Source organism: Microchirus variegatus (assembly GCF_963457635.1).
Source record: "Microchirus variegatus genome assembly, chromosome: 19".
Lineage (NCBI taxonomy): Eukaryota > Metazoa > Chordata > Actinopteri > Pleuronectiformes > Soleidae > Microchirus > Microchirus variegatus.
The window spans coordinates 19940785-19962820 of record NC_139820.1 but is presented as its reverse complement, the minus strand read 5'-3'; the positions used below and the strand labels follow the sequence as shown (position 1 = coordinate 19962820).

General features: G+C 42.8%; 1 protein-coding gene across 1 annotated transcript; it reads left to right on the top strand.

Annotated features, from left to right (window-relative positions):
- Positions 1 to 1752: 1752 nt before the first annotated feature.
- On the top strand, positions 1753 to 13187 carry LOC310941031 (F-BAR and double SH3 domains protein 1-like; the record flags this gene model as incomplete). The annotated part of the gene is made up of 21 exons (XM_083906102.1): positions 1753 to 1773; positions 1945 to 2042; positions 2160 to 2205; positions 3051 to 3124; positions 4193 to 4337; positions 4424 to 4560; positions 5409 to 5472; positions 5931 to 6059; positions 6243 to 6365; positions 7983 to 8078; positions 8265 to 8381; positions 8652 to 8756; positions 9615 to 9773; positions 9880 to 10008; positions 10599 to 10682; positions 10777 to 10921; positions 11493 to 11593; positions 11662 to 11772; positions 11842 to 11959; positions 12986 to 13044; positions 13137 to 13187. The coding sequence occupies 21 exons, from the start codon at positions 1753 to 1755 to the stop codon at positions 13185 to 13187; spliced, it is 2112 nt and encodes a 703-aa protein (XP_083762228.1).
- Between the last annotated feature and the right edge of the window lie 8849 nt (positions 13188 to 22036).

Here is a 22036-nt window from a genome sequence, read left to right as displayed (position 1 = left end):
TCATTCTTGATGTAATCACTCATATTCTAAACATTGTTAGATCTTAACAAGGTTTTAATTCCTAAAGAATATTGTATTTACTTGTATATTCCACATGTTTTCTGCAGTACTATTGAAGTGTTTTGACATTTAGTATCATCTGCTGCTTTGGAAAACCAAGAACAGATGAAAAACGACATTACCTTTACATTTATGCACTCATTCCACTTGGACTGAACCAATGTGCAATGCACATGTGAATGGAAACTGTGAATGGAAACAATGTTTGTTTGTGTGGAAAAGCTTGGTAATCGCTGACTGACCCTTTAACACCTAGTTGTGGAAATTTCTCTGCTGCTGGTGAAGAATGAAACAGAGAACTTCTGCCGGCCGACAAGGAAACGGTCAATCTTCACAGGAGTGATCCTTGCTGGAGAAACACCCAGAGCAAAGTGAACCCTCCACATTTATGCCTGGGCAACTTCCCTTTCACATTCCTCCAATAGACAAAGTCTCTACCTTCAGACATAGCTTTCACACCTCTTTGTCTACTGTAGGCATCGGGGAGCTGGCCCCCTGCTGGTGTGGCAGGAAGGTGCAGGCTAGACACAATACACACTATACAATACACTCTACACAAAGGACCTGGTATGCTTATTTTAACCATAAATTGTACCAATTGTACACTTGTACATGAGTATAAAACATATTCAAAATAACATTTCTTTAGGCCACAAAATGGAAACTATGTACAGGCGTTTTTTTTCCCACCTCTCTCCTCTGTGACAAAGAGAAGTGGAATTACGCTGATGATGTTGTCTTTGATGTGCAATCATCTGATTTACTCTGTGGTAAAGGTTAAAAGATAAGAGAAAGGCAGTGTTTGTGTACATGGAAACACTGCTGTGAAGTACATGTTACACAGTTTAACAGAGCTGTAACACACTGTACTATAATATAACATCATATAAAAGGTGCTTCATACAAACCATTGTCTAATGAGTTGCACATTAAGCTGCAAAATCACATTGTTATCAGTGGTTCTCATGATTAAATGAACACGATCAGTGTAACCAGTCGCTTTTCCACGACAAATATAGCTCCTACTCAACGTGGGCGGAGTCATCGTGAAACTGCTGTGACTTTGTTTTACACACAAACGAGTTGTTTTCAGTGTAACTGAATCAATTTGAATCAGACTTTCCCCTGGCACACTCTTAGAAATAAGGGTTCCAAAAGTGTTCTTCTACAAGGGCTGGGGTTCTACCTGGAACCATTCGTTTTTCAAGGGTTCTTGGTCACACTTATGGTTCCAGTAAGAACCATTTTGATCCAGAGAACCCTTTAAAACCCCTTTCCTGAATAAAGGGTTCTTGTTAACACTAAGGGTTCCAGGTGAAACCTTTATAGGAGATGTTACCTGGAGCCAAAAAGGGTTCTCCTACGAGGACAAGCCGAACAACCTTATATGGTTCTACTGAGCACTTTTATTTGTAAGTTGTTGTGTAGTTGTTGGAGATGACCCTAACCCTTAATTAAACCTGAAGAGTGCAGTGTACAACAGGTGTAATCATAGACTCTGCTGCCCTCTACTGGCTTTATTCAACACACACACACACACACACACACACTCAGAGAGAGAGAGAGAGAGAGAGAGAGAGAGAGAGAGAGAGAGAGAGAGAGAGAGAGCTGCACATGTGGATGATGTGTGTGTGATGTGTATTGAGGAAGTTAGCAGAGCACCTCAGCTGCAGACAGCAGCAGCGTCCAAACATGCAACCACCCCCCAGAAAGGTAAGATAGTGGTAGCTTCCTGTAAGATCACTTTCTTTGTTTATTTCTAATTTACATGTGGTTTAATCCATGTGTTCTCCTTTGCCAATAACACCAAACTGTAACGTGTGAGTTTATAATTCATTGAGATGATGTGCGTGTGTGTGTGCGTGTGTGCGTGTGTGTGTGCAGGTGAAGGAGAGTCAGCAGGTGAAGCTGGTGTTCTCAGATCAGATCAGTAAACTGCACAACAAACAGCATCAGGACACCGAGCTGCTGGAGGAGATCAGGTACACACTGTGTGTGACACATCAAACACACACACACACACGGGTTACATTTCCCCTCTGTTCATGTGTGTGTGTGTGTGTGCGCGTGTGTGTGTGTGTGTGTGTGTGTTCCCTCAGGACCTTCAGTAAGCATCGTGCCGCCATAGATAAGGAGTACGGTCAGGTGAGTTAAAACAGGCTCTCGTCCACTTTCTGTTCTGTTTCTGGCACCTTTCACTCTTCTTTCCTGGAAATGCTCACCATGTATTGATTTGAGGTCTGATATCAGTGACAGAGGCTGTTTCAGTGAGCGCTGACCACATGTGGACACTCACCAGAGCTTTACCACCTTTTCAGAGAAGCTACGATCTCTGTGTTTCTGCACCAAGGTGGAGAATGTGCTGCAGATGTGTGTGTGTTCTTGTACGGGTAGTTCTGTGAGGACCAGAACACATAATATAAACCATACAATCTTAGAAATAAGGGTTCCAAAAGGGTTCTTCTACAAGTTCCCTAAGAAAGGGTTTTTCAAGGGTTCTTTGTCACACTAATGGTTCCAGTAAGAACCATTTTGATCCAGAGAACCCTTTAAAACCCCTTTAGTGAATAAAGGGTTTTAAAAGGGGTTTTTGTGGAACCCTCCAAATGACTTAAAATCCCTTAAAATTATTTTTTTGAAGGTTAAGACTTGGTGAAGCTTGGACTGTTAATGTCTTATTAATAATACATGTTATTAATAAGGAGAGAATCCAAACACAGCATAATAATTGTTAGGATTAAGACTTCAGAGTTACAGTTAGGGGATTATGTGTCCTCATAATGGATGCTGCACAAACATGTGTGTGTGTGTGTGTGTGTGTGAGAGATATGGTAAATACAACATTATGTCTAAAACATTTTGCATTTCGACAATATAGAATCATTTGAAACGCTCTGCGACGCTTGGACATGCATTGAAGTGATGGTTATAAATGTTCTCTATGCTTTATGTCGCCATGACATTATATTTGACCGTCTGCTTCTCTTCAGGCTCTGCAGAGGTTAGCTGTTCAGTACCAGAAGAGAGACTGGCAGAGAGGAAACACAGATGGTAGCACTTCAGGGTAACTGCACACACACACACACACACACACACACACACACACACACACACACACACACACACCAGATTGAGTTGTATAGGTGTGTGCTTTGGAATGTTGAAAAGGCCAAATAATATGTTTTTCTCTTACAATATCGTTGTAAAAAGAACAGAAAGTTGCATTTTCCAAACAGTGCTTGGCTTAACTGTTGCTGGGTCTCTTCGGTTATTACAGGGTTTCTCACTCCTGGTCCTGAGGAGCCACTGTCCTGCATGTTTTAGGTGTTTCCGTGCTCAAACAGACCTTCACATGGTCAGGGAAACACCTAAAACATGGAGGACAGTGGCTCCCCAGGACCAGGAGTGAGAAACCCTGTAATAACCGAAGAAAATGCAACTTTGCTGAGGCCCATGACATGAAACACTGGCATAAACTATGCTTATTCTCTGAAAACCAACAGGAAGTCAGCAAAACAACCTTATTAAAATGCAAAAATGAGGGCCAGTTCAGCTCAGATGGTCAGAGCGTGGTGTTAAAGCTCACATAGACCTGAAGTTCCAATTAACGCTGTTTTTTAGTGTGTATCTGCGTTACCTTCTTTATGAAGCCCTGAAGGTTCAAAACAAACAGGGGGTGAGATTTATGTCTGAAATCTCGCGGCTGAGGAAAGCGTCAGTAAGGAGATATTTCTATCGGCTCGTTTACAGCAACTAGGAGGTTTTTGAGCATAAAAACAAGTAAATGTATGTAAGTAGACCTCCATAACTAACATATATGTGCAACAGGACCACTCTATGTGAGCTTTAATAACACCAAAGTCATGGGTTCAACCCCAATACCAGCCATGACAGTCTACTTAATTTAAACAGCACCACCCAAAGCTTCTGCACAAACAGTGAATCCAGTCACAGAGTATGTCTGAATTGGGATCTTTAAAATCTGGGCTCCCTTACACTATCAAAAAGAAAAATTGGTAGTTTGATACGATAGAAAGACCTTAGATTGTTACAGTTAATCTGTGTAAGATTGTGTATTCTGGTCGTTTCACAGTGTGGTGCCATGAACACCATTGGTGTGTGTGTCTTGCAGCAGTGTGTTTGGCGTGTGGAGGTCAGTGGTGGACGCCACAGCTCAGACGGCTGCATCACGACTCGCTGCTGCAGAGGAATACCGCAGACTGAGCGGTCAGGCCTCCAGAAGTGTTCGCAGTGCCAAGGACGTCCGAGCTAAGAGAGTGAGAGCTTCTGCACACACTCACACACTGTGGTCAACACAACACAACACAACACAACACATACAGCGTCCGTGTTTGTGCGTCAGGGTCTGGAGCAGCTGCAGACCGTACAGGGGGAAGTGGTCGACGCTCTGAGAGAGCTGCACCGGCTCAAGAAGAGCTACCACCAACTCAGTCACATCGCCGGTGTGGCCAGAGAGAAAGCTGCTGATGCACAGAGCAGGTCAGTGTGTGTTTGTGTTCCACCAACACAAGTTTAAAGGCCCCACATAACAACAATAATAACAAAATAAAAGCTATTCATGGTCAAAGTAGCAGTATTTGGACTCTGTGTTTCTTAGGGCGCTTTCACACCAAACGATCCATTCGAACCAAAAACTCTAGTTGGTTTCGTTTTCGTTGGTGTGAAAGCATCAATCGCACTCGGTTCCGCACCAAATCAAGCGGACCGAGACCGCCAAAAAGATGTGGTCTCGGTCCGCTTGACTCCGCACCAAATGTCAGACTCTGGTGCTGTCCCTCTGGTGAGAACGCCAACTCGGGTCCAGATCATATTCTGCAGTAAATGCCATGGACATAGCTTACCTTGTAGGTCTTTGGAGCAATCTTCGTCTCATAGTTAGCACGACCACATTCATGAAAATAGCGCGTCTCCTCTGCCTGAAATGACGCGATATACGTCTTCGCCGACTCCAGCGCATCAGAAGATTGTTCTCCAGACGCAGCCGCGACTCATTCTCAAATTGGATATTTTGGCCAATACAGAGAATGTAATAAACGAAGATCAGAGCAAGTAGCAATGTGCGAACGTGTTGCTCCACACTGAGTCAAAATTGGCGCTTTTCTACAGGAAGATATAAACACATTGATGAAATGTCAATCTGGCCAATTTTGGTTGGTTTGCTGGTGTGAAAGCGGACCACACTGGAGTCATATGTTACATAATAACAATTGTATTGCCTGGTGCGGATCAAATAATCGAACTAGTGGTGGGAAAGAGCCCTCGGTGTATGAATTTGAGGAATATATGTGATGGATCTTTGAATTATACATTGTCAATGTGTCTTTCAGGTCCAAAAAGAGTGAACATGGGATTTTTCACTTTAAAACAGGACTGCACAAACTCACTGCTAAGGTATGGAGACGCAGACCAGACCACAACGACCCTAGTCAAAAAAGAACATGAATACAGTGTGTTAAGTAACATAAGTATTAGTGCAGCTTTCCTCATCAGGACTGTGTGTGTGTTCTTGTTCTTGCGTCATACTGAGGACCAGTGAGGGTTTTTAACCAACAAAGTGAGGTCATTTTTACGAAGTGCGGACATTTCAGCCGGTCCTCACTTTGTTTTCATTGAAATCACTTCCTTAGGTTGTAAACATGCTATACTTTTTAACAGAGATCCTCAGAGATCCTCAATTTGGTACAAAAACTCGGTTCCACCTCCAGACATTTTATGGTACTGCACCCTGTAGTTTTTATAGATGTCATTCATGAAGTAGATATTTGTAACTGTGTTGATTTATAAAGTGGAAATGCTAGTCCTCAGTATGCGGCAAGTACAAGTGTGTGTGTGTGTGTGTGTGTGTGCAGCTCACTGCCCGGCTGAAAGAGTGTGACGACCGTTTGATTGAAGTCCGTAACGACTACCTGTTGGCTTTAGCAGCAGTGAACACCCATCACCAAAACTACTATACGGACGACTTACCACGGATTATGGAGGTAACACACACACACACACGCACACACACACACACACACACACACACACACACACACACATACACACACACACACACACACAATACAACTTATCTGTGGCGGGTTTCAGCAGTTTCACTTCATTTTTAAAAAGGTTGGTGTTATAACAGCTCGTACTAACTCTTGTCCTCTCTTCATCATCAGCAGTTGGACGGCAGCGTCTACGATGATCTGAGGAACCATTTTACGCTGGTGTGTGGCACAGAGATGGATTTCTGTCTAACCACACACAAGCAGTTCAGCAAGATATGGGACAGTTTGGCTAAGGTACGTCTGTTCACTTTGCACTACATTCATTTGTTTACGGGTAAATTCTATCTATTTATAGCACCTTTCTAGTCTTGATGACCACTCTAAGCTGCTGTACACTACAGTTTGGTTTGGTTCGTTTGCGTTGGTGTGAATGTAATCTCTGTAATTGGTTTGCACCAAATCAACCGGTCCAAGACCTGCCTGGAGGGGTGGTCTCGGGTCTCGGTTTGAAGCTTTTTACATGATTAAAACAAGATTTCTGATTGTTTTAGCTTCTTAAATGTGAATATTTCCTTTGTTTCTTTGCTCCACATAAACAAAGAAATCATCAAAACTGACTTTTGAGAACATCATAATTTCCAGCTTTGACAAACACTGATCAACGTTTTTTTACATTTCCTGACATTTTTTTGAACCAAACGATTCATTGATTAATCGAGATAATAATCGACAGATTAATCGATTACGAAAATAATCGTTAGTTGCAGCTCTAACTGCCAACAGCCAATGAAAAAGAGTAGGTGGGACCAGAAGATGACAGGAAGTAGCAGGAATACGCCAATGTCGACTCCTTCATGACTTCACCGTCCATACCCATCTTTTCTTCTTTGATTTCTCAGTGCAGATATCTGCACAAACAACAGCAACAGCTGTTTGTTGTCCATGTTTATTTAGCCTTCACACCCTCAATTCATTTGGTTTGACAAATCATGTCGTCTGTGACTCATCCTCATTAGGAGGTTCTTGATATAAAGATACCAGAATTCAACAGGCCTTCAGACGATCTCTGTCTACAAACTCCAGATAAAGTCTGCACAGTATTCTAAGGACATCATCAGTCGTCCAGGTCTGAAAACCTTCTTGAGATTCCAGTTCTCTGCAACCAGACAAGACATGTCTCACATTCTCGCTATGTTTGAGGAGACAGACACAAGTAAAACAGGCCTGATCTTTTCTCTTTTCTCACTTCTTTTAATTTCCGTTACAACAATCAACAGATGAGTGAAACCTCTGAGTGAAAGTGACACTCAGAGGTTAGAGAGATAAAGCTCTTTGCACACTCTGCTGATCGTGTTGTAAAAGTGCAAACTATATATTACACTCTGCTTTTTATATGTTCTATTATAACAGAGTAACACGTGTATCTTTGTACCTGTAGGTTATCTAGCTATTTCTTGCTTAAATCAATGAATTTTATCTATTTAATATTTTAATAGGAATAATGTCTTTTTGCATAGTTCCAAGACAGCAGGAAGCTTATGAGCTGCACAAAGAGTTTATAGCACTTGCTAATGAACAACTCTAGTCCCGAGTTGGGATTTTGAACATAAAAGGAAGAATATTTGTGATGATCAGGTAAGATGGTGGGAGGGAGTCACTGGTGGAACTGTAAAGGTGAAGAAAGTTCACAGGACGAAATTCAACACATACACAAAAAGTTTGAGCTCGCAACTGAGTGCAGTCTGTGGGAAATGTGTTCACGGTGCTCGCTTCAAAAGGTCAGTGCCCAAGTGTGGCATTTTGAAGATGTATAGTGATGGTGCAAGGCCAGAGGATGTGAAAACACTGCTCTGTTGTCAGTTAAAAACACCGGTGTTTTTCATCAACTGTGATTGGCTGTTGTGTCGTCAGGTGACCCGCGAGAAAAACGTCCAGCAGTTTCTGCAAGAATCTGCCGCCTTCAGTAAAACTACTGAATTCATGTTCCAGTCTGCACCACGAGACAAGGTTTGTTTGTTTGTTTGTTTGTTTGTTTGTCTAGACCGGAGAATTCCATGGAAATACAGGCATTTTCCAGACTGCAGCAAACTGGACTATTCTAGGAAATGACTTGGAATTCTACTTTACGTGACAATGACAGTCATGCTGAATCGTGCTCAGTATACAGTACATTTTGACATATGTTCTGCATAGGCGTCCTCTCTGCAGGAGGTCTGTGCTTCAGAGGCTGAGGGTTGTCTGGTGAAGGAGGCCAAGAAGTGGGCGGCAAAAGCTGCCAAAGACTACAAAATCATCACACACGGAGAGAGGGTGAGACTCATCTCACATACGTCTTTACGTAATCAGTGTGAAGCCGTTTCTATCACCACTTCCTGTTGACACCACCGTGTAGTAACGTCAACGTCTTGAGGAAACACTTCGTCAGAGAGGGAAAATGCTTCCTCTCTGCAGCACTTCTCTAAACGTTCATTCAAATAACATCACTTCATTTTAAACTGTGGATTAAATCATTAAATGTGCTATGTTACATGAAGAGCTACATGTTCTCATGGTCTATCTGTGCATGTTTGTCCTCGTCAGGCTCTACAGATGTTAGAGAGTCGCTTGACGCTCTTGTCGGGGGAGACGGGGCTCAGTGTGGAGCAGAAGATCGCAGAGGTGCAGGACAGTGTCAGGAAAGCCAAGGTACTGTGTTTTCCCTTGATGAAATTCAGAATGCTTGTTTTGGTGCTAGATAATGGTGTTATGAGCAGAGATCATGATGCAGTTGCTCTAGATCAGAGGTCACTAACAGGCGGACCGCGGTCCGAGTCCGGACCCAGACGCCGTCCTGTGTGGACCTCCTGGACCTACAGTGAATACATTATTTAAGTATTTTAAATGTTGACGAGGTGCTTCTATTTTGACCGGCGCAGCTTCTCTAGACTTAAGCCATCCCACGTGACGCCACTAAAAGCCAATCAAATCTGTGCATCCCGCTAAATAGCGAGTGACAGACGGGAGACTAGTGAGCTATACAGCGAGAGAAGACAGAGAAAAGAGAGTTCACAGCGAGAGAAGACAGAGAAAAGAGAGTTCACAGCGAGAGAAGACAGAGAGAAAAGAGTGTTCACAGCGAGAGAAGACAGAGAGAAAAGAGTGTTCACAGCGAGAGAAGACAGAGAGAAAAGAGAGCTTACAGCGATAGAAGACAGAAAAGAGAGTTTACAGCGAGAGACGACAGAGAGAAAAGTGCGTTTACAGTGAGAGAAGACAGAGAGAAAAGAGTGTTTACAGCGAGAGAAGACAGAGAGAAAAGTGTGTTTACAGCGAGAGAAGACAGAGAGAAAAGTGCTTTTACAGCGAGAGAAGACAGAGAAAAAGTGCGTTTACAGCAAGAGAAGACAGAGACGAGTGAGCGATACAGGTAGAGAAGAGTGTGCCAGAGAAAAATAATTAACACGGCGCTCTCTAAGAAGAGAAAAGTGGACAGCGAAAATAGAGCTTTCAACCCAGAATGGACAGACTCATTCTATCATTCCTCTGCCCGTGTTCTCGTCTCAGCTCAGCAGGATGAAGGCAGATGCTCGTCTGACTCTGTTGTCAGACAAAGTCACGGGAATCGAAGAATGGCGTCGCAACGCCATGAAGCAGGCAGAGGAGGAGCTGGAGAGAGAGCGACGGCTCAGTGAACAGAGGCGACAGTCCACTGAAGACTTTTCAGTACGCACAGTCACACACCTGAAGAACATTTCATGATATCTACTGTTTCATCTTTACATGACAGGATTTGTTCTTCCTGCTCTGATGTGTGTGTGTTCTCCAGGAGGATGAGTTTGAGTTGACTGACTTTGAGGACTACGATGATGAGAATGTGGACATCTTTGCAGATCCAGGGTCAACAGTATCTGGAGTGTGTGTTTATCCTGCAGCCTGCAGAGTCATCTACAGTTATCAGGTACGACGGAATTATACACCTGTGAGTTGGACACACATTAGTCTGACTAAACTAAAGCTTGTCTTAGTCGGACTGACATACCTGGAGAATGTGATTCATAGTCTGATTACTCCTGCATGTGTACGCTTAGTCGGACTGTAGTCAGACTTAGTCGGACTGTAGTCAGGCTTAGTCGGACTGTAGTCAGGCTTAGTTGGACAGGAGTCAGGCTTAGTCGGACTGTAGTCCGGCTTTGTCGGACTGGAGTCAGGCTTAGTGGGACTGGAGTCAGGCTTAGTCGGACTGTAGTCAGGCTTAGTCGGACTGTAGTCAGGCTTAGTCGGACTGGAGTCAGGCTTAGTCGGACTGGAGTGAGACTTTAGCGTTCTGCACATGCACCAACCTTTCCAGCCCGACCTTTGACCTGGAAGTAGAAGGAGATGACGTATAAACTGCAGTGCAGAGCGAACTCATTCACTTCAATAGTGTGGTTGTTTGTGTATGTATTTATCATGCATGAACATGACCTCTGCCTTTTTTATTTTTATATCTTAAGCCCATATTTGTCTAAAGAATTCGTAATCATGACAAAAGCTCGTCACGTCCTTCAGGCTAGCCAGTCAGATGAGCTGTCAATCATGGAAGGGGAGGAGCTTCATGTGATAGAAGATGGCGACATGGAGGACTGGCTGAAGGTAAACGTTGTTCTTTCAGCCGTCAGATGATCCACAGTGGTTACAGGACTGTTGTACTGTGCGTGTTGTACTGTGTGTGTTGTACTGTGTGCAGGTGTGTAACGCATGTGGTCAGGTGGGCTACGTCCCTGAGCGCTATGTGCAGTTCCTGTGTCTACAAGCAGAGGACGCTGTTCAACTGGACAGCTCCTTCAGCTCCATCTCATCCATTGGGAATAAAGAGAAGACGGGAAGCAGAGGTTAGTCGCTAGCATTTATCACATGATTATTTATGGCAGTGTAGCCTCCATCAGGTCAAAGCTGGTCCTTTTCTTCCCCACATCTAATGGTCTGGTTTAAATATATTTAAAGTTGCCAATATTTTTTTTCTCATGACCAAAAATCTCGAACTCCTTTGATGGGATGTTTTTAAAAACCCTGTCCTTGGTTCTCAACATTTATTTGCAGCCGTGTCCATGTCTCTTCCTCTTAATTGAAAAGAAAAACAAATACTGAGCGGCTTTTACATCTTTTATAGCGAGACGTCTCGTCCTGTTCCACTGGACTTCTGCCATGAGTCCGTCTACTTCCCAATGCTTTAAAGAAGTCAACATAAAATATACAACAAGTGGCTCAAGGGAGACATTTGGCAACTCTTCATAAGACATTTTAATCTCCTTGACTGTTGACTTTCTACTATTTTGATTGGTTTGAAAGAAATCAGCCTCAGTCTGAAGCCGCAAAAATGATTTCAATGATATTGCGTCTAATATTGCCTGAATACAGGATTGAAGAATGAAGTTGTTATTAATGCACTGTGGTTTGTTTCAGGTGTAGCCAGAGCTCTGTACTCCTATCAGGCCCAGAGTGCAGAGGAGCTTTCCTTTCAGGAGGGGGCGCTCATCCACCTGATACGCTGTCGCCATGGAGAGGTTTGTATGTTGCCATGTACTCGAATGCCAACGCTTCCACATGATCCACAAAAACAGAGTGTTTGTAGGTGGATGACGGTTTCTGGGAGGGAGAGCTGGACGGACGGGTCGGTCTGTTCCCGTCGCTGGTGGTCGAGCTCGTACATGAAGGGGAGGACGACGAAAAACAAGAAGAAGAGGTGGGAATTATTTTCATTATTATTATTAGCATTATTATCATTATTAATCATTTTCATGTTTTTCTCCAGCCTCTCCCCACCCCAACCATGCCTCCCTTCTCGCCCCCGACCCCAATCTCCCCAACTCCTGGCTGTAGTTCTCCAGTCACTAATACGCCCCCTATCTGTGCTGAGGACACACCAGTGGGTGAGTCAAACATGTCTGTGATTGGCTGTTAGGGGGTTAAAAATGCCAAATAAGTGGGCAGAGACCAGCAGCTGGTGTTTGACCAGAGAGAGGCAGCAATGTGGTTTAAGGGTTTAATTACACTTTAAAGCTGGGGTAGGCAACATATTTTAGGAGACTTTGACCAATCACAGAGCAGTTCAGTTATTCAGTTACATCTCTAAGTGGGAAGCTTGATAATCAGCTGACCAATCAGCTCGCTCCACCCGTACCATTTCACTCTGGTACCCAAAAATGATGGCTGGTTATTTTAGTACTATTCCAAATGGAAACGCAAAATAAAGGCTCCGTCCCAACACCTCTGCCTTAAAATGTCCCCTTGGTTTTGAGTGCCCTCAACCGTAAATTTGAGAGAAGTGGTATTGGGACACCACTACATGCAAATTAGCGTAGTGAACTTAACGAACGTGCTAACCTACTTCACATGTTGGCAGTTGTACCTGTGGAGCGTGGTACTATTTTCATTCAGGACAAATGCCGGGAAAAATGGGGAACATAGGTACGACCCCTTTGCCGAGTGCTTCCAGAGCGGCATACTCTCTCGAAGCACTCTAGTGCTAGTTAGCTAGCTGCTTTTATAAATGGTCAGTTATTTTCTGACATTAGTGTTCAAAGCTCAACAGTCCTTTGGATGTATATCAAACCAACATATTCCAACACATTTTGACATTGTAATGTGCTTATTTGCGAAAATATATTACAACGAAAATGTTCCTCGGCAGATGTGGCCGCCATCTTTGTTAGAAAATATCAGCAAAGCATTATGGGTAATGTCATGTACATGAGAATGCGCAAAATGTAGGGTTAGGGCAAAAATGTAGGGTTTGGGCAAAAATGTAGGGTTGGGGAGGTATTGGGACAGGGCCTAAGATTTACAGTACTGTACCAAAGCAAAGAGTGGAAACATAATAAAAGACGTGTCAATATGTGCAGATTTGTGTGCTAATGATCCTCACTCGTCTGATTCGTCTTTGCTTCCGTCCTCAGACACCGGGGGCAGCAACCACACCTCACCTCCAGATCTGTCCAGCTGTCGGCTCAGACCTGTACGTCCTGTTACAACATGGTGTAATAACATAAACGACAACAGACGTATGGACAGTGATCAGCGTCTCTCTTTCTCTCTGTTATGTTTCAGTGTCGACCTCCTCCTCCTCCTCCGACACAGAAGCCATCTCTTCAGCCTTGAATCACTCTCAGCTTAGAGCCACCCGCTTCCTGTCCTTGTTCTACAGCTATTTGTTCCATCAAAGTTTATAGTTATTATGACTAACCCTAACCCTAAGGTCTTTTAAAGACATTTCAAAGCATAAACAGTCTTTTAACTACACACAGGACAGCGGGGCAAATGTAATGTTCACAGCAAACTGCTCTTTATTGAAAAGAAAACCTTGTTGTTGTTGTTGTCTGTGAATAATGATAGCTGCTTTTCTATACATTATTCTATATCTTCAGTGTGGTGTAATACATATACATATATATATATGATGCATCTATACATTTATTATGCTACAGCTGTATTGTGTATGTTAGAAAAGAAAAGAAAACATTGTCTTTATGCATGTTTTCAGCAGCTATGGTTGCGTTTAAGATGAATCTGAGTAACATTTCAACTGGTGTGAAAGAACTGTGGGCTGTGATTTGAGTGACGGACAGCAGAGGGCAGCACACGATCCACCAATATTCACAACAAACTGAACTGAACTGACAGTGAAGATGGAGATAATGATGGAGATAATGAAGTGTATTTGTGTAAAAGAGTCATGGGAGTGAGAGGAAGACCAGGGCAGCTGGTGACACACACTTCCTGGTTGTATTCCCATGAAGATGACCTTTGACCTGTGACCTGTGTCTGCTAAACTCAAACTTTTCCATTTCTAGTGAAGCAGTGAAGTCTCCAGGGGACTGAGGCTGGAATGTGGAGCAGCTGAACAACAGACAGAACACGTCTAAATAAATACATAAATACACTGGTCATCATCATGGTGCTCCTTATCAAAGAGCACCATATATATTTATATTTTCTGTTTTTCTGACTATTTTTCCCCCGTTTTTCTGAATTATCAAGAACTCTTGCGAGAACCTCCAACCTGCAAGTGACTCGACAAACGAATGCTAACACCATCTACGTGACGTAAGGACAGGAACATAAAGAAATTATTCAGTAAATCGGAAAGAAAATGACTCCTGATGCAGCCCTTATGCACTCACATTTTCACACTGCTGCACACACTACCACGTTAGCTGAGCAGGTGTGAGGCAGTGTCAGCACTCTGGAAATATTTTAAGATCAGCAATGACGACAAAAGTAGAGCAGACTGGAGGAGGACGAGGAAGTAGCTCCTTCAACACAAGTCATTTGGTAAAATATTTGCCACTAAATATGAAGTATTATTCGTTGAAATCGAATGTCGCCCGTATACTTTTGTTGTTTAACATCTCTGTTTGGCCTCACTCTGCCAATACTTTATGTTGTATTCTAAACGAACATGTTAGTACTGCGTAAGTACCGTAAGCCCAGTTTTAGTTACTTTAATGAGGAAATAAATAGATGTTGTCACCACCGTCTTCTGCTATCTTTCGTTTACTTTTATTCGATTACGTGATTTAAAGGAGCCATAAGTAAGAATGTGGCCATAAACGGTTACTACACTCAAATAATTTAAAATACCGAGGTCTTTTAGGTTTCGTTTTCTGACGTAACTGGCAACATAAACATGATTTGCAGTCTCCAAAATATTTTTTTTTAATGCAAATATTTTGTCTGTACTGTTGTTGTTGGTGAGTTCAGTTTGTTATATGATTTATTACATAATGCACCTTTAAAGTTTGGATAAAGGTAACACTGGCACTTATTTTTCCACTTTACACGCTAGCTTGAATGTGTTCTGTCATGTCACACTAAGCTCTACTGTTTGCACAGATAAGGGAAAACCAGCTGTCACTTATCTGCTGATTGTTCATGTGTTAGCCTCTGTAATACGCCGTCATCCTTCAAAATGTGAGCTCACAAACCTGTAGTCTGAGAGATGATAATGGACTCCACCATGTCACGTCTTACTGTAGGTGGATCAAAAGATGAACTGTTTTCATGTTGATTTTCAACGACGAGCAACAAGGTCAGTAACGGTCCAATATTGGTCAAAATCACTGGATCCAATAAAGGTAACTTTAGGAAGTTTGTGTCACATTGTGAAGCCCTCACTCCACCACACCAAAGTCCAATGATTCTAGCTTGCCTCGAGAACACAGGAGTTGCTGGTCGACTGCTGCATTCATCACAAAATTAAATATTTAGTAAGTACGTCATAAAATTCCACCTCCAAAATCAAAAACCATGACTTTAAGGGTGTATTTTAGTGTGATGCATAGTGAAGTTTCCTTATCTAATGTGTCATTCATGTCTGTCAATCATTCAGCTGTTCCACACCAACGTATAAATGAAAAACAAACTGTTAAATAATGTATATATATTATTAAATATGTTGGGTTCAAATATTCATGGTTCCTACACTGCTTTTGCTGAGCCCTCATTTTGTCTGTAGTGCCTACATATTACGGTCATTTAAACTGAAGAAAGATCAGATTCATCAGCCCAGTTTCAGATTAACATATTAAAAGCTGTGGTTACATAATCAAAGGCTTTTTCATGACTTGAGTTGATTTATAATACATTTCCTCAGGATGATCACATGATGGCTTCAACCTCTGGACCTCCTCTCAGTCTTGGGTATGTCGTGTCCTCTCCACCTCCTCCTCGTCCTCCTCCTTCCCTTCTCCCTGCATCACCTTGCAGTCTCTAATATCCTCCATCTCCACCATGTCGTCTTTCTCCTGGCTCATCGCTGCTGTTTGACTCTCAGCTGCTGGGTTAACGTGAACTCTTTCAAGTTCATATGTTTCTCCTTGTTGGTCTTTTACCGCTGTAGAGGCTTCTTCTTCTTCCTCCTCCTCCACCATGGTGACCACAGAGAACTCTCTCTTGCTGTCAGGACTGGCTTTGACGATGGCCACGCTGCTGATTCTGCCGCCCACAGCGGTGGAGGGCGACAGTGGGCTGGAGGGCGACAGAGACAAAGTGTTCAGTCTGTCTTTACTGAAGTGGTCAGAGGGAGAGGACAGAACAGAACCTTTCAAACCTCCATCCATCGGTGAACGTTCGGCTGGTTTGAGAATCCCAACAGCTAAGGGTAGTTCTTGTACTTTTACAGGTAATGGACTGGAAGGCGTTTTGCCTTTGGTCATAGGCATTACAGACACCACACTTCCTGAAGTCAGATTTAATGATACTGTGATGTTGTCTTGTCTTGGAAGTTTGGGGCTACCATGAAGTTTGGGTGAAAGAGTTGGAGCCTCCAATGGACTAGCTGTTTGGCTAAAAATTGCTTGTCTATATGATAGTTTGGGGCTTGGCGTGGGGACAGGGGAAAGGTCAGAGGGAGGAGTTTTTAACAAAGAGGATGAAGATGGGGTTTTGATCGGGAAGGAAGACTGAGGGGATGAACCCAAACTTATTAAAGCTAGGCTGGCACCAAAGCCCCGGTCCAGATCTGGGCTGCAGTCTGGGTCAGGGGGAGTCTGAGTGACTGGAAACACTGTGCAGGAACTGGACTCAGACTGACTCGTGGGGTTGACGAGGGGGAAACCTGGAATGGATCCCATCACGGCAACTATTGGTGTGGATGTCTGCAGAGGTCCAGGATCATGAGAGCCTTCGTGTTTCAACATTCTGTCCACATCACGTCCCAGGTTCTTTGTGGGAGATGAAATGAGAAGTGACCTTGGTGCAGAAGTGCCTGTGCTCTCAGGTGAAGCTTTGGTGGTGAGGTCTACACCAGCTTCAGGGACAGAGATAAAGTCGTGGGATTCTACCTTTTCTTGGGAATTACCGGGAATTCGATTTTTTGGCGTCTCAGGTTTAAAACCAGGTTTATCTCTAGACTGAGGATATATCTCAGTGTTCTCCGCCTTCCCCACCTCCTCCTGCACCTCCAGCACCACAGGTTGCTTCTGGACAGCAAACTTAACAGCTCCAGTCTCCCTACCTGTCCCCTCCGTCACTCTAATGCCAACAGGTTCACTGCCTCGCCTCAGGCCAAATAAGGTCACACTCTTCCTCCTTTTCCCCACATTAGGCACAGCCCCATTAGCAGTCTCTGAGGCCGGTCGGTTGTCTTTGAACATGCTCCTCAGGTTGTAGCCGGCCTTTTGCTCCTCGCTGTCCTGGGACTGGTCCAGATTGTCCCCTGAACTGACCATCTGACTGGGACTTCCTTTCTTATCAGTGTGTGTCACCCGAAATCTGAGCGGATAATGACACACAGTGGATGATTACTTGGACGATTGTTACACGTCTTCCGTTGTGATATTGCTTATCTGTCCAGGCATGCACACATTACCTGCCAACAGAGAAGACTGTCTGTTCTCCAGGCCGCTGTTTGAATCGGGGGGTCCTGCTTTGTCTGCGACCCTTTTTAGAGCGGCCCTGAGCGCACAGGTGGCAGGAGTTGTGTTCGGTGCCTGAGTGAACTGTATGGTGATGTGGGGGAACGCCACCAATAGACTCTTTACGCAGCCTGGAAATGAACATTATTGTGTTTTATTATCATCTTCATCAATATTAGAAACTCAAGTGTGTGGCTCTGTTTCATATGTGAGGCTCTTGGGTTATATTGAATAAGGCGAGGTACTGTTTCCAAAGGTAAGCTAGTGAGGCTACAATTAGCATTAGCGTAGGGCTAACATAATACAAACACTGTGCAACCTCATTAGGCACAACGCAAATGTATTTTTGTTTTTTTTATCGATTAGCATTAGCGTAGCTAGCTGTTGTGACTGCCAGTTAGCCTTTACGTTCCTTATCATGCATTACCACAACAGAAAAAATCTTCTACAGCGCCCTCTACAGGAATACATACTTTACTACTGCACTAGTCGTATAAACAATAGTTGGCATTGGAAGTTGAGCTGGATGAGTTTACCTGGGGTCATGGCGCACACAGACATTGTGGTTTCCCAACATCTCGTTGAAGGCTTCCATGTTAGCTGGAGACAAGCAGACCCATGTTAGTTGGAATGAATAAGAATAAAATCACAAATCCTTGATTATGTGCAACAAAAACTAAAATCTAAAGATTGCCATGTTTATTCGCTGGAGTTTGTTTGTCTGTCTGTTAGCAACATAACTCAAAAAGTCACAGAAGGATTTGGATGACATTTTCAGGAAATGTCCGCAATGGGACTAGGAACAAGTGTTTAAATTTTGGACGTGATACGTCGGGGGGCCTGAGCTGCCTTGGCGGAGGTCTGCGCTCTCCGAGTGCTTTCTAGTTAGGTTATTTTTGGGCCTTTAAATGTAACAGAGTCAGACTGATGTTGATGGCTCACTGGCCTAATAATGAAGTCTCTTTCATTATTAGAACATATGTAAGTTAGGTGGATGGGAACACTGTGAGAAATATGATAGTTAATGATAGTTAGATTACATACTCAAACTGCCACAATCAGCCCCAGCAAGTTCAAGAGAAATGCTAAACTGGGGTCACATCTGTTTCTAAGCAGCAATGGCATGGCCAACAAAAGTCACATAGTGTTGCTTTAAATAGATGTATACATCAGCCTTGCAAGAACTACATCCACAACAATATTTCACAACAGTCACCTTCATTTTCCATGATGCACTTGAGGATTTGGTCCACTGTGTCCTGGTTGCCTTCATGCTCATCTGAAATACAGCAGAAGTAGACGGATTAAAGTGTTTAAAGGGTTCCTTCTGAAACATTAAAAATTCCCTCTGAGACTTTTCTCAACACACCTTCTCCGAGTTTCTCCTCCTCCTCCTCCTCCTCCTCCTCTTCATCAGCATCCATGTCTCCAGCTCTGCACCGGTATCCCTTCATCTTCAGCAGGTGGCAGATGAGGAAGCCCGTCAGGCCAGTGACGAAGAAGAGGAAGACCACCACAAAGATAATGTAGGGAGGAGGATTCTCCCCCACGCCTGTGGCTTCTGATTCGGTCATAATCTGGATCTAATCTGAGATTAAGAGAAAAGTGTTCACAAGTTAATTTATAAATATTAATGATAGTGCCAACGAACAACTGCTCTTGAATTCCTAAAAATGGCTTAAAATCATAATAAAAAAAAACAAAATAACAAGGAAGTTTATCCTTAAAGCCAATATCGGCCAATAAGATATTTTGCAGATAATATTGTGCATCCCTGATCAAAAATATACTATAGTCTGAGAGAAACCTTTACCTGGATTGTATTTGGTTCAAATCATTTTCTGTTGTCCCTTTATTGTAAACCTGTCATCACCGAGAGTCGATCTGTAAAACTGAAAAAGAGACAAGAGAGATATATGAAATAGAGACTTTGTAAAGAAAAGGTCAATCGGCACATAAGTGGTCGAAGATGAAGAAAGACCCAGAGCATGGTGAGAGCTAAACTTTTATACCCCTCTCACAGCCCTTTGTCTGTTGCAGGGGTCTGCCTCTCCAGGCCGTGCTTTCACACCCTTTTGTCTATTGCAGGTATCAGAGCTGACCTCCCCCAGAGGTATCCCGCAGGATGTTGTATTGAGGTGCAAAGTTGAGTCTGGACATCCTAATTTGAATACAAAAAAGGACCTGATATCTTGTGTGAGGACAAAGACATTTAAGTTGCCATTACAGTGATCAGTTTTTATCTGTCACGCTGGTCACCTCTATATCTTTGGAAGCAAACACAGATGTGTGCAGTTGTTTGGGGGAATTGTTGCTTGTTGTGTGGCTCTCTGAGGTTCACATGCTCACAGAAACATAGGAATAATATAGGATAATAGAGTTTGATAAAGGTCTAATACAGAAGCTATGAAAACCTCTGGTAGGCGCTTCTAAAATGGGTGTAGAGGAGCGTTCTGGCCTCAGTGTGCATTCTATTATCTTAACACGCAAAAACATGAAATAGGATCAAATATGACATTGAAATGCAGAAAATGATCTGTGCTGGACTCAAACCTGGGTCACTGCAGAGGCCTTCAGCTGCTCTTTTATTTTGAAATTTTCAAGGAATTGCATTCAAAGGTAGAATTAGCTGAATTTATCCGGATTAAGTTACTCAGTTAAAACGTTTATAATGAGTTTAGATGTTGGTCCACATGTCCTGGTCAGATTGATTGGAGAGGTCTGCTCAAAGAGATGAAGAGAAAGCGTCTAGCTGCGGGACATTCATGGAAGTGATTTCCAGTGAATTATATGAGCAAAAAAACACACTCTGCAGTATCAGAGACACTGTGTGGTCAAATAAGATAATCAACCAGAGCAAAGCAGACCGCTGCCCTGAGGCCCACAGAGAGTGCAAATGAGCTGGTGGAGCTTTGGGTTTAGAGAGCAGGTGAATGCTGTTCTTGGCTGTGTTTCACATATGGAATAATGCAGTTTAAACATCACAACAGCAAGTACAAGTCAAAATGTTGTGTCTTTTCCAGCTTGGTGTTGAGGATGAAGAAAGTAATGTGGTACACAACCAAACATGGACCAGGTACTGGTCTAAACGTTTAATCAGTACATTAAATTTGATCTGCATCACCAGATGAAACACACGACAGAGGAAACAAAATAAAACAATAAAACTATAAAATAAAAACAGAAAAACAGGCCTCACCCTTCTTAAAGAAAAGTTATATTTATTTCACCCCATATGGTTATTCTTCATTCTATAATATCCTTAATGTAAGTGAGTAAACACAGTATATACTTCATTTAAAGACCTTTTTAATGTGAGGTTCGCCTATGTCATAGGTCTGCAACCTTTAGAATGAAAAGAGCCATTTTGTCACTTCTCCACCCAAATACAATTAATCAGGAGCCACAATAAAAACTTAAAATTAAGTTAATATCATGTTAAAAGTTTTACATATATACTATATTTAAAGAACTACAGTTTGTCCCATTTATGACATTTTAGAACTACAAAAAGAAAACTCTTGACATTACATTGCTGCTCATACCCCACCTCTTCCAAAGTGTAGAGGAAAAAAAAGACTTTGAAATGAAATAAAACGATTTTATGTAGTTTATGAGTGAGAAAACCTGCCTGGCATACGTACATGGATCTAAAAATGCACAGGACTCCAAATGTGAACACATTACTTTAATTTAATGGCTTTCAGGGAGGTTTTTCAATATCGCATTGGAATGCAATGCACAAAATATCAAAACACTTTCACGTACGCCTTTATCTCTACAATAAAGTGTCAAAAAATATGAAAATAACATAGTTTTAATTTCTTAAAAGCTACAAGGAGCCACTGCAGAGGGGCTGAAGAGCCGCAGGTCGCAGACCCCTGGTCTATGAGAATACTGCGAATGTGACAGCGTCTCACACGCCTGATTACAGAGAAATAAAAAAGTCCTTACCATCGTACCGTGGTCCTGCCTGTCAACAGTAGAGCCGTCCACTCAGCATGCTCAGGCTAAAGTCTGCCAACAAAAACACAGCAAGAACACAAGCTGTTGGGATTTGGTTGATAAACAATGTAAAAATGTGTTTGTTGGATAAGAGGCAGTTAGCCCCACCTCATCTGCAGAGAGAGAGGGAGGCACAGGGAGAGTGAGAGAGGGGAAAAGAGAAGGAGATCATCCTCACTGGTTCATGAATGAATGAATGAAGAATTTAAAAAAAATATACATATATGCAGAAGTCTATGAATACATTACACCTGTAATATGAATGTAATCACTAAGAACGTGCAGAAACTCACACTCACACACTCACGTAATTACAGCTTATCAGTGCTGTCCTGCCACTGTCTTATCACACACACACACACACACACACACACACACACACACACACACACACACACACACACACACACACACACACACACACACACACACACACCCCATATCGTTAGCTGTTACGACTCAAAACTGGGCAATATCAATTTGCGAGTTCCTATAAATATTCCATGCTCATTAAGTGAGTGAGTCAGCACTTCAGAGAGCTGAATGATGACATTACACAACTGCTATATTCACACACACACAAAAACA